Here is a 15,660-nt window from a genome sequence, read left to right on the forward strand (position 1 = left end):
ACCACAGGCTGACGCTCTAACCGCTGAGCCAAACTGGCCAGGGCGAGTGTATATCATTTTTATTCTAAATAAATAAAAAGGCAAAATTAATATAAATTATCACAATATTTTTACTTTAAAAAATGCTTTTAAAGGACCAGAAGCACCTTGATGTGCTCTGGAGAACCCAACCCGACAGACACAATGTGCGGAATCAGACCAGCTCGTGCAGAAGCCTCTTGTTCAAAAAGCAGGGAAAAGCCATTTTCCAGTCTCTCTCCTGACCTGTCACGGGGTTTGAATTTGCGATTTAATGGGGCTCACTCTTGGGCACAGGAAAGGTTTAGGCCACGGCAGGACTTGCACGCGGGTCACAGCCGACCTGACCCTCCAGCAAACATGCCAGAGCCCATGGGAGTGGAGGGTGGCAGGGCTGTGGGGCAGGCTGCAGGGAGGCCGGGCAGGTCTGGGCACCAGGGGTCAGAGAGTGGAGCTGACAATTTGTCCGGGGAAGGTGACAAGGGGTGGAGGCGAGCCAGAGTGTGAGCTGAGGCTCCGTGACCCAGGGGTGTCTCGCCTGCACTCATTGTGAGGACCCCAGTGCCCTTTCCCCAGCCATTTCCATTCCAGACAAAACAGCATGGCCATGTCTGAGGCCCAGCCCCTCAGCTGACTGCTGCCCTGATCGTGGGCACCAAAACGGAAGAAACAATCCCCCACTTTTCTCTCATTAAATCCAAAGGTGAAGCAACATCTATAAACAAGGTCCACTGGAAGGACCACCTGTCCCTGGGAGCCAGGCATGGGCCCAGGGGGAGCAGGGCTGGAAGGAGGGGCTTGACTGATCATCAGTTCTGTGCGGTGGGAGGGGCAGGCGGCAAGGGACCCCGCAGACTGACAGAAAACAAGCAACTATGCGCCAGGGCTGCCCCATGGGTGGGGTTCCTTAAACACCGGGTTCAGAGAGCCCAGGGGCCTCTGAATAGCTGTCGTTGGGAAGGCAGAGACTCTGAGGACAGGGCGTTTGACCTTTCAAGGTCCCTGTGGCTGCAGTTCCGCAGAGAGGCGGGAGGAGTGGGCAAAGCCACAGGAGTTGGCTTTCAGTGGCCGGTGAAGAGGCACTCAGCAATGATAATGATGTCCCCACTGTGTGGGAGCAGGACTTTCTTCTGTACCAAGCTGTCTCAACAACAGGCCATTAGCAGGAGAACAAACAGTTCCACTTAACTCGGGGTGTAGCATTACCTGAACATCATGAAATATCACAGCGTCTTTCAAGAAAGGAGACCCTTACCTCATTTGCTGTGTTGTGTGTTCCAACGATTCGGATGAAGGAGGCAGGCTGTCTCTCAAAAGTTACTGATTGCCAGGACCTGTGGGAGGAAGCACAACCGTTTGCCTAGTCAGAGGGCAGTTAACCGAGTCCTCTGACAAGGAAGGCCGCTTGTCCTCTGCTGGGGAGGCCTGTGCTGTAGGAGGGCTGGGGGACAGGGCCAGGGCAGGCTGCACGGAATGTGTGGCCGAGGGCAGCAGCAGGTCCCTTGTGTCCCATCAGAGCCTACGTCTCATTAAAGAGGTGCTCCTACCTCTGTGAAGGTGTGTGGTTCTTACAAGCTCTTCACACACAAGTGCAAAGTGCCCACCGAGCTTGACAAGAACTTGACAAGAGTGTGGCCAAGCATAAAAGGGACCAGGTCAGGGAATTTCATGAAACACATCTCCTTCTCCGTGAAACAGGCCTGGTCCAGGGGCCTATGGCTGAACAGCCACATCTGAGCAGTCACAAAACTTCACTGGAGGGCTCTAGGAAGACAGTTTTGAATCAAGGCGGGACTGTGGGTGGGGTAGAAGGGCTGTGGAACCTCAGCACTGTAGTTAGAAAAGTGGGGATCACTCACTGTGGGGTGAACCCCAGCCCTCCTGTCTGAACCCCTCCCCCCCATGCAAGGGATGGCACCTGGGGAGGAAGAGGCAATTTCCCACAGGCGTCCACCTCCCTTTCCAGCTTCCAAATGCACCCCAGACGTTTTATTCTCGACTCCCTGGGCTCTGAGTGGGCCCCAGAGCAGCCCCAGTATTTTGAAGGCAGTTCCTCATGGGTCAGCAGGGCTAGGCCAGCTCATTTGAAGCCCGGCGGAACCACCTTGAACCCGCGAGGAGGAGCTGCGCCCCTGGTTCACGGCTCCCAGGCGTCAGAGTGCAGAGTGCACGGGAGGAAGCCCAGCGCCCACCGCGCAGGCTCAGTAATGCTTTCTGCGAGGAACGTGAGGAGCTGGGGTTGTTGCCGCCCCTCCTCCGCTTGCAGTGGGGAAGCCGGCTGCTGGAAGCTGCTTCCCGTACCGGTCTCATTACTAGGTGAGCCACCAGAGAAAGTGTATGTGTTTGTGGTTGTGTTCCCCTCTGGTTTCAGGTGTTCCATCTTCTCTATGAGCTTCCCACTGAGACTGATTCACTGCTGCCTGGACACCAGGCCCCTTAAGGTCATTAAAAAGCCGTTACCATCCTGTGTGCACAGTCTATGCCTCCGAAAGCAGTTTTCTGGAAACAGACAAGAAAAATCCCTCTCCTTGTAACAACACCATTACTCATACATGAAGGTGATGCCATCTGACCGGCCCGAGCCCGCGCTCTTGGCTTGTGCTCTGTGGGGGACTGTCTGCTCCCAGACCCACAGGGGTCCTTGGGGAGTCTGCTGGGAGGGTGTGGCCTGTGGGGCTCTCACAGGCCTGGCTGCCACTTCCTGGCGAAGCCATGGAACTAACTAACGAAAGACTCATGTCCTTCCGGCAGGTCCGGGGAAGCAAGGGGTCCACTGCGTGGGGCCCTGCCTCTCAGACCCCCATCCAGGAAAGGGAAGCGGGCCTGGGATAAGTGACAACACTAGGCTCCAGTCAGTTTCACAAACAGGACTGGGGTGCAGAGGGTGGGTGTGGAGAAGGTAAAGATTTGTTCTTAGCTTTCTAGCCCTAAGCCTATCAAAAAAATCTTCAAGTGCTCCCGGGAGTAAAGGTGAAACTTGACCCTTTTAGGCTCAGGGTCCTCACCAGCCTGTGGCCCTTAGAGTGCAGGCAGCCGGCCAGCCGCTGGAGGCCCCGCCCTCCCTCCCTCCACAGGACCCGCAGGCTCTGGGAAGGAAGTGAGGCCTCGCTGGGTTCGCCCTCCTTCCACCTGCTGCCACTCTGGCCATCTCCCTCTGCCCTTCCCCCGACACCATGCCAGGTGTCTGCAGTGGGCCCAGCGCTTTGGCACCACTGCCCCTTGGGGAGGCAGGGCCCGCAGGGCAGCAGCCTGAGCAGGGGGAGCATCTGAGGAGTAATGAGATCCAAAGGCCTCCATTTAATACCAACCCTCATTACATCACACTAATATCTAGTCACATTAGAGTTCATTTTCACTGACACAGCTTGAGAGGTGAGTAGATGATTCCATTTTCAGCAAAACTGATTCCAACCCTAGGACCAAAGTATCAGTAGGAGGAAAGGTGGTTAGGACGAGGTGATGAGCATCTCTCCCTCCTCAAATATCAGGTTCCGTGTCCCCCAGCTGCTCCCAACCAGCCTGGGGCTGCTGGACAGGACGGAGCACTGCAGTGGGCATCCTCACGGGGAGCCACACTTGGGGTTACTGTGCAATCCCCACGGCCGCGCAGCCATGACTCCCCAGGGCCAGAACACCACCAGCCTGACTCCATCCTGAGTCCGCCGCTGTTTTTGAGAGTTGTAGAAATATCTCTACTCGCCAATTACCCTGAATCTCTCTCTCTTTTTTTAAATTATTGATTTGTGTGTGTGAGAGAAAGAGAGAGAGAGAGAGAGAGAGAGAGAGAGAGAGAGAGAGAGAGAGAGAAAGAGAAACATCAGTTTGTTATTCCACTGATTGATGCACTCCTTGGTTGTTTCTTGTATTGCCCTGACCAGGGATCAAACCCGGAACCTTAGTGTATCAGGATAATGCTCTAACTGAGCTGCCCTGCCAGGGCCACCCCGAGTCTCTCTGTGGTAGCAACACTCCCAGAAGACAAGGGAGCATTGGGAGCATGACACCCACACAGGTCAGGTGCAGCGCTGGGTGGTGGAAAGAAGTGTCTGAACGGGAGCAACGGGTGTCAAAAAACAATGCAGTCTTTGCTCTGAGCACTTCCCCCAACCATAAAAGCCCACACAGGCCTGACGCCCCAACCCTGGCACTGGCACTGTCTGGCTCTCCGGGAACAAGTCTGTCCCCTTCCCTGGGTTGTCATTTCCTCATGTGTCCAAGAGTGACAAACATACCACCACCCCCTGGTTACAGATGAGGTCCCAATTACATCACTATAAATATATACCTATACACATATGAATTCAAAGGTGTCTATAAGAATGTCTGACAAAATGTTGATAAAGCTTTTAGTTTTGGAGAGAAGAATTTTAAGAGACACTTATTGTGCTTTTGTACTGTCTGGATTTGGCAGAAAGCACACGTGCTCATCTCTAAAGCACGTATCTCACTACTGCTCAGGCTGCCGTCCAGGAGGGCACGACCAGCGAGAGGGCCCCCGCAACAGTCAGACAGCAGGCCTCAGTCCTGGGGTTTCATGGACTAGGGGTGGGACGGCCCAGGGATTCACGGCATGGGTTCTGGAGTCAGGATGCCTGGGTTTGAATTTCACTTTTGTGCTTTTATTGGCTCTGTGACCTCAGGCAAATGGCTTATCCTCTCTGAGCTTCAGTCTCTTCATCTGATAATAACAATAACTATCAACAAAGTTTTTGGTGAGGATTAAATATATTAACAAAGTGTGGAACACCTAGAGCAGTGCTGGTGTATCCTGGGTGCTAAAGAAAACAAGAGCTGACACTGTTATTGCCACTACAGTCACCATCAGCCCAACGGACCTGGGCAAGACAGTGCTTCCCGGGACTCCCCGGGCGCCAGCAAGATGGACGGCGTATGATCGACGACGACTGCGGAGGCTCTCCCATCAGCACCCATTTCTGGGAAGCAGACCAGGTGGCCGGGCTTCGGAGGAAGGAACAAGTATGTGTTGAACACACTCGTGGGCCTGGCACTCGCTGGTGCGCGGGGCGTCCACAGAAGCGGCGGCTGCTCTTAGGAAGCTTACAGTCTCCGAGGGGATCGCTGTCCTTCCAGAACCCACCAGAACACAGTACCGACAGCGGAGGCCCAGCTCGCAGACTGGTGGTGTTCCAGAACTGCCCTCCTAACGAGCTGTTTGAAGCTTAGAGGCAATTTTTCCAGAGGAATAAAGCTCTAAATTTTGATTAGGTTCCCAGGCCCACCCATAAAACTTAATTTAACCTACAATGAAGCTGAAATATGATATACATGAAGCTAAAAAAAAAATGTTGTTGCCATAGTAGTAATTAAACAAACCAGAAAAACAAGAGATTTAAAACAATCTCTCTGGGGCTGCTGCTTGAGTAAGAGGATTAAACATTGTAATGAATATTAAATCACAGGGACGTGGCTGGAATATGGGGGTGAGCTGCTGATGGGGAGCGTGGGACAAGGCTCCAACCTGTCCTCCTACAGGCCCCCGTCCCCACAGACCACGATGTAGGTTCCCACATGCTTCATGATCACGATGGATCTCACCTGGTTCCCAACCGTCTGTTCGCAGGTAGGCAGCCAACTGGAGTCCCATTTCCGAGGCAGGACGGTGAGTGAGAAAGAGAAGGTGCGTTATCTGTCAGTGTCCCTGAGCCACTGCAGAAGCCAGGCTTAATGACTTAGTTTGTGCTCCTTCCGCCTAAGGTCACAATGAGAAACTTCCCAACAATGGAGAGGCTGGGGCACAGACTGTTCACCGTCACCGGGGTCCAGAGTGCGACCAACACCTCGAGTATGTGTTGGTGTCCTGACTCCGGGACTGGACATCACACACACCACTGGTGATTACAAGCTGACCTCAGGCAAATGCCAGCCTCCTAAAGCCTCAGTTTCCAGGTGAAACGGGGGTCACAGCACTAACCACTCAGGGGTGTGAGATTCAGTGAGGAAACAGAGCATGGCATGTGGACAAGGCATCGTAACTGCTGGCCACTACTGTGAAGTCTTACGTTCACCAGACAGAAACCTGGAGAGGGGGGCTCGGCGGGTGCTCCTCCCCACACGGATCACTGTGGAGGACCTAACACACAGGTTTGCCAAGAGCAAGTTAGAGGATGACCTACCGCGTGGGGCCACACCCAGAACTGCACACAGGCTACTCGTGAAGACATACGTGCCTGTAGAGTACGTTTTAAATACTCTGGAAGGACGGAGCTGAATTCATCACAGTGGTTGTCTCTGAGGAGAGGGTGGGTTACGGTTTACTTTGGGGGAACAAAGGAGACTTCAACATTTACTGGAATGTTTTATTTCTTTGATTAAAATAAAAAAGACTTGAGTATATGTGAAAATATTAACTAGTCAATTCTGGGGATAAGTATGTGAGAATGTTACATTACTTTTTAATCTTTTCTGTATTTTAGACAGTTCTTTAAATAAATGAAGAGAAAGAGGAAGGAGAAAGGGATTGCAGCCGTCCCTCGCCGCTTTGCACTTCGACTTTCGCGGCTTCACTCTATCGCGGTTTTCTCAAATATTCATTAAAAAGTTGATCGGGACAGTGGAAATGATACAGTGCACGCTTGGTTGTCGGAGTCAATTATACACCCTGTATTACAATTACAATTAAAATTACAGTACGTGTGGACTGTAGGCCTCTGTATTCGAGCACCCCAGGAACCCTTCAACGCCAGGTGCAACCGCTAGAGTCTGGAACGGAGTAACTGCGATAAACAAGGGACGACTGTAAAACCACGGCTGTGTCTGTGAGAATTTGCAGAGGTAGAATGAACTGAAGGGAAATGTTAGACTTAGGGAGAGGAGTGGAGCTATCCCTTCACAGGGTGTGGATTTGCCCGGTGGGCCACTGGCTGCAGACAGCCGAGCCTTTGCGGGGAGGAGCAGAGGACAGCAGAGGCCGGGTGGGGGGAGTGGCACCACCTGAAGCGCAGGCTTTGTGCCAGGGCTCTGGGTGAAGGACAGCACTGCACGGGCCCCTAAAGCTACAGGAGAAAGGACCTCCGAGAATGGCTTCCCAGCCTAAGCCTCGTCCTGCTGTCTGCGGGGACCCTGTGCAGCATGCCAAGGGGTGCCTGGTCTGTCCAGCTCTGGGAACACACAATTCTGCTGCCTGCACTGCAGAGTGTGAATGCAGAACTCTGCAGCAGACCTGCTGAGCAGCGGGGACGGCCACCAGAAAGCAGTTGGCCAGGGCCAGACAGGCAGAGACACCAAACTAGTCCCATGGTAAATCTTTGCTTCCTCTACCAAAAACACAGGCCGGGAATTTAATAAATGCTTCATATCTAATATGTGTGTTATAACACACACACACACACACACGCACAAGCACACTCACGCGAACACAAAACAGAAAGGTAAGGAGATGTTACCATCTCTTTGCATCAACACCTCAGAGAAATAACACTGGACTCACCCTGCAGAAGCCACAAAGGCGCATGTCCTTGCGTCACCAGCCACAGCTGATGGTGACGATGTGTAAGGGGCTGAACCAAGAGCACTAGTTGAAAGCAGGTAAAAGGAGCAGGTGGATTCCTCAACCCCCCTGTTCTTCTCCCTACGCAGTGGGGACGGTCCCCTTCCACCTTGGCAGGAGACAGATTTCACTCTGGAGTCCTTGAACACAGAGTCTGGACTCTGGGGCACTGGACACAGCAGAGCAGTGGGGTCCTGCAGCAGCTGAGAGCCAGGGATCACGTGGAGTGAATAGCATCCCAGATGGAGACTTCTGGGCATCCAGGCTTAACCCCCAGGCAGGACACTCTCCAGCCCAAGAGGAAAGACCTTTCTCCTCTGTCCCTCCACCCTCCTCCTGTAAATATTTATTAGGTGCTTCCTATGAAATAGGCCCTGTTTTAAACTCTTCCCTCAAGAACCTTCTATTGTAGTGGGAGAGAGAGGCAAACAAATTTATCCTAGTTAAAGAAGGGCTATGGGGAAAAACAGAGTAGTGTAAGTAGATGGAGGGGAAGGGGAACCCTGCTTTAGCTAACACATTTGAGGAAGTTCTCCTGGTACAGGGACAGCGGAGCTGAGACCCACAGGAATGGAGGAGATGCCACACAGACTGGGAGGGTGTGCCAGTGACCCCTGCCCACTGACCTTTAGTGAGGCCCCCAAATCACCCACACACAGAAAGTTCCCAGACAGCTTTTTCAACGCCTATCTCCTAAAGGTAAACATCCAGTCAAGGACCATCAAAGACTCTACCACGAAAGACAGAGACCAAAAGCAAATAAAAAATAAAAATAACTCAGAGGATATAGCTATAATTCAGTAAGCAGAATAATACTTCAGAAAAAAACCCTATATTCCATCCAGAATGATAAGAGAAAGTATTATTACATGTTTGAAATAAGAATAAATAATATGAAAAGGAACATTCGGAGAACAAGGAAATGCTCTCATAAACTATGGGTTGAAATAAATAATTCAACAAAATAGTTAGAAGCTGAGGTTGTGGAAATTTCCCAGAATGTCAAATAAAATGACAAAGGTAGCAAATAGAAGAAACACAATAAGAGGAAGAGAGAAGAAAGGATGAAGAGAGGACCAAGCGCAGAGGTGTCCAGGAAAGAGCGGAGGTGTGAGCTGGCAAGTTGTGGGAGCAGCAGGAGACACCTTCCCAGGCAGGAAGGGCTCCGAGTTAAGGCCCCCCCCCCCCCAATGAGGAAACCCCGCCAGGGCGTGGGCTCCGCTGAGACGCCTGAGAAGAGCTAGAGGCTCTGCAGGGACACGCGGGTCAACATGAAGACCTGGGACCAGGCCACGGGAGATGTTTCAGAAGCAACACGGGGAGCGAGGGGATAATGGAGCCCCTCAGCCCAAATGCAGAGGGAGAGCTTCCTTCCCAGCCAGAGGGCTGTTTCCAGCCAAACTATCAATAAGTATTAGGATAGAACAAAGAAACTTTCGTTCAGACATCAATCTCAAAAAATTTACTTTTGGTGCATTCATAGGTGTCTACTGGAAAATGTGCTCCACCAAAACGAAGTATCAAACGAAGGCAATGAAGTCATGGAGTCCAGAAAACAGGCTGCGGCATAAACTTGAGGCAAGGGGCGTTCATGGATGACGAGAGAGTCCGGGAGGGCTGTGGGCTGGCTGAGAGCAGCCCCCCCAGACGGACGGGACAGGGGCTGTGGGCTGGCCGAGAACAGCCCGCCCAGACAGACGGGACAGGGGCTGTGGGCTGGCCGAGAGCGGCCCGCCCAGACGGACGGGACAGGGGCTGTGGGCTGGCCGAGAGCGGCCCCCCCAGACGGATGGGACAGGGGCTGTGGGCTGGCCGAGAGCGGCCCGCCCAGACGGATGGGACAGGGGCTGTGGGCTGGCCGAGAGCAACCCGCCCAGACAGAGAGGTCGACGGTGGCTCCCAGGGGCCTTCTCAGGTGGGAAAAACCAAACTGACATCAGAGCAGGCTGGGAGAATTTGTATCGCTCTGACAACAGTTAGGGGGGAGAATTAGAAAACTAATGAAATATACATATATAACAATAAGTAATTTTAACTCCAGGAAAAACAAGCAAGCTAGACAAGAAAGGTGATGGTAACACCTGCGCGGCCTAGCTCTGCACAGCAGTCGCGCGGCCGTGCTAGCAGTACTATGGATGGAACAGAGGAAGTGACCTCGTAGAGGGAGAATGGGGAGAGGAGGAGCAGGAGAACACTTGCTGGGGAAGGGCAATGAAGCCAAACCCGTCTTCCAAAGCAGGAAGACCACAGATAACTTTGATAACAGAACTAAGAAACAGAACAAGCATACAGTTTAGAACCATGAAGATATAGACTCAAAAACAAACAAATGTGTTTGACCCCAAATCTCAGTTTGATCACAGGCTGTGGTGGTGTCGTACCCGCCAGGGAAGAAGTGTAAGTGGACACACCCCAACCAGCACCAAGAGATGCTCGCACCCGAGAGCGGCACTCTGCACGCGCACAGCCGCCGACACCCTGTGGACGTGCTGTGTGAACAGGGAACAGACACCACCTGGATGCCCATCCCTGGGGAGCAGCTAAGTAAATTTTGGTACATCTCTCTCCCTACTAGGAAAGGTTAGCAGCTGAAAAAACAAAGGAAAGAAAGAAGAGAGAGAGAGAGAGGAGTCAGTCAGGGTGGGCATGGCTCCAGAGATCTCCCAGGTATAGGAACACGGGAAACTCCCATCTGTTGATGCATAAACTATGCTCTCCGGAGGAGGACATTTCACTGTCTCTACAGTTTTTAACTTTTAAACTATATTAAATGTGTTTTCTTTGAATGCACAATCTTTTCAAAATACTAACTTTTTTTAAAGGAAAAAAAGGAAGTCTCTTGTGGGGAGTGGGACCTGGGGTGGGAAAAGGGGGGGGAGGGGACTGCTGCATTTTGTTACAAGCCTTGTGGTGCAACTTGACTTTTAAAACTATACACATGTATAACTTTGATAAAAATAAAGAAATTCAAAAGCTATAAAAGCCGAGGCAAGAAAGAGTAAAGCCTGTGGTGAGCGGGACAGATTTATTTACCACCTTTGGGAGCAGGGCTGGAAGGCAAAACATGAACCTTCCAAAAAAGAGTCCCCAAAGGGAGGACACAATAAAGGCTGCCCCCTTCGACTGAGCTGATGCAGTGCCCTGTGGCGCTGAGACGTGCGAATCAAAGCCTGAGTGAGTCTCCAGACTGGCCAGAGACGGGCTCTGACAGGCCTTCATGAGTGCGCCTCCCCTGCTGACCCCACTGCCTCCTCCGAGCAAGCTGCTCTGACTGTCTTCCTTGCCCCGTGGACCAGCCATCTCTCCAATCACACGGGAAGACGCACTGCGGACGAGGCACGTGAGGGAGAGACTTCTACAACACTGAGCGAGGTGGGAATTCTCCCTCTGTCACAGCCCTTGGACTGGGTCCTGGGTGCCTTTCTCTCGGGGCTCCCAGCCTGGCCCATCTTGGGATCCCCTCCCTTGCTCCAGAGGCAGAAAGAGGGTGTCTATGCAGCAGAGCTGCAAGTCAGCCCGGGTCATTTAACCCCTTGCAAAGAGCTCCCTGGTCCCGATCTCTGAGGCCTCATGCAGGTCTCACTGTCTATCTAATCGGGCACCCGGGAGTAAACGCTTCTGCCTTGCACGATGCCTTAACCAGATTTTATAGCTGTCTCACTGCCCTAGTACACAGGGAATTTAAGCTCACTTATTTGCCCTGTCTGTCCATCCATTCAATGTCTATTTACTGACAGCCCTCTGTGCCAGGCTCAGGTAACCTGGTGCCAAGTTTGTGTGACTGCAGAACTGAGGTCGCAAGCAAACAGCTTGTTAGGAGCCACCAGGATCAGTGATCATGTGGTCACATGCTGATCAGCCAAACATTTACTGAGGCAAAGGTCACATATGGGAGGCTCACAGATGTATTTTGCTGGTTTGCTGAGTAATTTTTAAAATTTGAGTTAGCTGCCACTTAAAAAACAAGAGATTACAAATAAAAATGCAGATTTTTGGTTTCTCTTAAAAATGAGATGTGGCACCCTTGGGTCCTCTTTTCCATAAAGACAAATCTGGCGGAGCTGAGGTGAAGAGGACAGACCCAGGCCTGGAGCTTCCAGGGCCCTCCGTCACTCCCCGGGCCTGCCCTGGTCTGAGTGCCGGCTCACCTCACCCCCCTGCCCTGGTCTGCAGTGCCGGCTCACCTCACCCCCCTGCCCTGGTCTGCAGTGCCGGCTCACCTCACCCCCCTGCCCAAGGAGGTGGCCCACTTTCCTCTCCGGCCCTGCACAGGGCTCAGGCGGTGGTGGAATGGAATGGATTACATTTCTAACTCTTGTACAGGAATCCCACCACCTCAAAATCCAGGCAGAGGGGAACCAGTACCAGAACTGATACACAAATTATGTTTCAGTTAAAAAAAAATCTTTCTGCTTACACTGTTCTCTTCTTAGCCTCAACACAGGCACCAGTGAGGCTCCAGGACGGACAGAAGAGCGGACAGTCTGCAGTTGCTCCTATGGAACTTCTAAAACTAACTCCAGGCCACGCCTCCAACAATTAAAACTCAGGATCTTGGGGGATTGGGGTGGGGGTGGGGGGTGCTGCCTGAGTCCTGGGTAAGCTCCTCAGGTGATTCAGTGCGCAGCCAAGGTGGCACCTTTCCTTCTCTGTGGGTGGAGGGGAGGGAGCAGCTCCTGGGACAGACGGCTGGCGTCTTCTGTCGGATTCCAGCATGATCAGCCCTCCCCCAGGTGTCTCTGCGCCTGGGGTTTCTGGCACTAGGTGGCAGAGGGGAACCTCAGGCCTCTCTGGTGAATGAATATGTGACTTGACTGTTCTAACGTGAGCCGGTCTTGGGTTTTGCCTTTTCTGCTCATAGCACAATTTTCCTCTTTAGAAAAGTTTCCACTCAAAGAAAAGGTCAGGACTCCCCGGCCAGCTCTTCAGGCATTGAGCTGAGAGCTTCTAACCCTCGGCAGCTGCAGGAAGGTACGTGTCCCGGGGACACTGGTGGGGAGACATGAGGAGAGGGGCTGTTTTAATACCCCACATCTTGCTCAGTCCCCATCCCCAAGTGCCAGCGCTCCTGGATCCCCTAAGGGGGTGCAGTAATTGATGATTAGCATTCCAAAGCCTGGCTTACATCCTGCTAGCCCGTCATATTTAATTACATTTTAACTATATTCGTCTTCCATAATAGCACGAACATAATTTAGATAATTATCTCCCTCTCTTATTCTCTGACTCTGTCTCACTCTGAGCTCCTTCCAACAAAAATCGTTTTCTCTGCGCAAACACATAAACAGACTCTGGGGCCAACAGCTTCTCTCGCAGCAGCTGAGGAGCTACAAACACAATTGTTCTGAGAGTCATGCAGAAAGAAAGAAAATCCCTGTTTCTTCCTGCCTCTGTATTCATGTTTGTACACAACTGGTGGCGCGCACTGATGAGTTTGGGTGAGTTGGGGTGTGCGCGCCTGCACCTGGACAGAGCTGTGTGTGGTGTAGAAATGAGCGGCCTAGTCAATCCAACCAGTGCCTATAACGCACCCTCTTGGCCTGGCATTTCTCACAAGGTTTAACGGGCTCCCTCGCAAACCTATACTTTGAAACAGTTCTCGGTGTCTGGTGAGTCTTTTGAAGAGAAGTTATTCCTAATAGGGCTTCTGTCACATGTGGATCTTACAATTAATTACCTTTGGCCCTGCCTGTCCTCAGCCTCCTCTGAGAGCCCTCAGGCATGAGGAAGGCCTAGGGCTCTTCCAAGGGGGACCGTGTGTGTCTTCAGCCCACTGCTCCAGTGTCCCTACAGACCCCCCCCACCCCCCAACACTGGGAGGCCACAGGCCACCTGAGGTCCTCAGCCTGATAGCTCCCATCTCGTTCCCACTCAGGGCAAAAGATTCATTCCTCAGGAGCCGTGTTCATGGGTTCTCTGGAGAAGCTGGCCACCGCAGCTGAGTTTGTTCGGTACTGAGATTTTATGTTGCAAGTTCCCACCTCTAAGAAGACTTCTGAATAAAAAATGCGTTACAAAATAGATGTTATCAAAGACAAACTTGCCCAGAGTTTAGAAATCTGGAGCCAGAAAGAACTTCAACAAACTAATTTACAAGACACAGGGCAGAGATGGGAGGTCAGCACCCCAGTTCTCCGGGTTCTGCCCCTTTCCTTGGAGTGCTTGAAGGCTCCAATGAATATGGGTCATGTATAATATTCACTTTGGCTTAACTTTGTCTAATAGTCAAGGAATATCTATTTGCTGAAGATCAGCTATTCACCTTTTCAGACAAATTTCATTGCTTATAGGTTCTAGGTCCACATCAGAGACAGCATCCTTCTTCCCCTCTGAGGACAAACACCAGCAAGTAGTCCCTGCAGTGCTAAGGGGCAGGCAGAGGGGTTACAGGGGTCTGTGCAGCTCACAAACACAGGAACTCTAGCTGCCGCTCATTTGGGAGGCCAGAATTCCTGGCTATCTCTGGAAATAAACACTCAACAGACTTCAGTCCCATCTCCATTTCTCCCCAGAAGCACACTCTCTCCGAAATGCACACTGGAAATATGAGAAGTAGGCATGGGCAGGAGCCAGTTTTCAAATGTTACGGATTTGGCAATTTCATTTCCTAGTGTTTTAAATACCAAAGCATTTAGAATACAATAAAGACTAAATGCCCCTGGAATTTCAAGTATTTAATAAAAGGGCTGCTTTTATGGCAATTCATGCCAAAAGCCTGTGCAGAACAACACCTGGCCCAACCTCAGAAACCACTACAGGGCACACAGCTGGGCTAGCAGGGGCCTCCAGAAGGAACGCCAGACAGCCTCTGAATCAAACCTGACCATTTCCATACCTAAAAATTACACTAAGGCCCTGCGGGTGTTCCAGATCTGATGACATGCCAAAGTCGTTCAGCACCTAGCACCGGGGATATATTCAGTACAAGCTTAAAAATAGACTCTCCCTCTCCAGCCATTAAGGGCCTGATATTTGCAGCTGAACAGGTAAGAAATTGGGGGCACTGGGGAGAGCTTTAAAAATCACCAGAGTACAAAAAAAATGTTTCTCTATGATGAAAACTTTGGCTCTTACCGCGGAGCCTCCGGAGATTAGCCTAGAGCCATCTACTGCCCTGGAATCTCTGAACGTGAGTCTGCAATGGAAAGGTGACAGGTGTTCATGGCAGGCCCCATAAAGGCCTTTTCATAATTTGCATAAACTGCCACATTCAACACAATTAAAGCAAGACAGAGAATGGCCTGCAAACTGATGTAAGGCAGTGCAGTGCGGGTAACAATCTTTCTTCTGGGACCTTTCTGACAGTAAGAAAGCTGACTTAAAAAAAACTCATTTCTTCCTCTTTTCAAACACTTTCTTGACTGAAAAATAATCACCACTACCCTCAACTTGTTGGTGACTTTCTGGGTCCACTTTTTTTTGGCCTAGAACTCTCAAGATTTGTAAGAGGCATTTGCTTTTTTGTAAGCCCCTGGCTCTCCTTGCACTGGTTCCAAGTCACTCTCTGACCCCGTCCCCAGATCCTTGCTGTGCACTGACCTAGAGGCAGACAAGAATGAACTCGATCTGTGATCCTGCTCTGCCCATCTCAGTGCCTCCAGCCAGGCGGCCCCTGGGTGGCATAGTGTAGGCAGGAGAGAGGCAGTCGGCTGATGCCCTGTGAACTCACAAAGCACGGTGGGTAATAAGACAGAACAAGTAACAACCAGGACCTGTGTTAAGCACATAAATTAAGTTAAATGACTTAGATAATTTATGACATTAACAACCAGATGCCAAGACAGATAGGAGGATTTGGCTGGGCAAGGAGAGGGGCTGGAGGTATGGCAGACCAGGGGTTATCATCAGATCATTTTAATGACCGACAGGGAAAGGTCAGTTGCATGGGAGGCACCTCACTTTTTGTGATGAATCCTGATTCTCCTTACTTAGGCCAGCAACCTCAGAGATTCCCTCCCCACAGTTCCCGAACCTAGGCTGCCTGTGTGTGTGCGCACCATGCCCAAGATTCGATACCGTGTAGTTCGTAACACCTGCTTTGAATTTTGTTCATGTCCCCAAGGCTACGACATCAAGCAATGACTTCTTCACTACTTCACAGTAAACAAGCAGCCATGCGACATGCACAAAAATAC

The 15,660-nt window shown here is 51.3% G+C and overlaps 1 protein-coding gene across 2 annotated transcripts in view; it reads right to left on the minus strand.

Moving 5' to 3' along the window:
• Window positions 1-15,660, minus strand: part of BTBD9 (BTB domain containing 9) — a 446,601-nt gene that overhangs the window by 17,579 nt on the left and 413,362 nt on the right. For both annotated transcript variants that reach the window (XM_036249375.1, XM_036249376.1), the window contains exon 10: window positions 1,274-1,352. In XM_036249375.1, the coding sequence (XP_036105268.1) occupies window positions 1,274-1,352 (79 nt within the window). The remainder of the gene's footprint in view (window positions 1-1,273; window positions 1,353-15,660) is intronic.

Source organism: Molossus molossus, unplaced genomic scaffold (assembly GCF_014108415.1).
Source record: "Molossus molossus isolate mMolMol1 unplaced genomic scaffold, mMolMol1.p scaffold_m16_p_8, whole genome shotgun sequence".
Classification (NCBI taxonomy): Eukaryota; Metazoa; Chordata; class Mammalia; order Chiroptera; family Molossidae; genus Molossus; species Molossus molossus.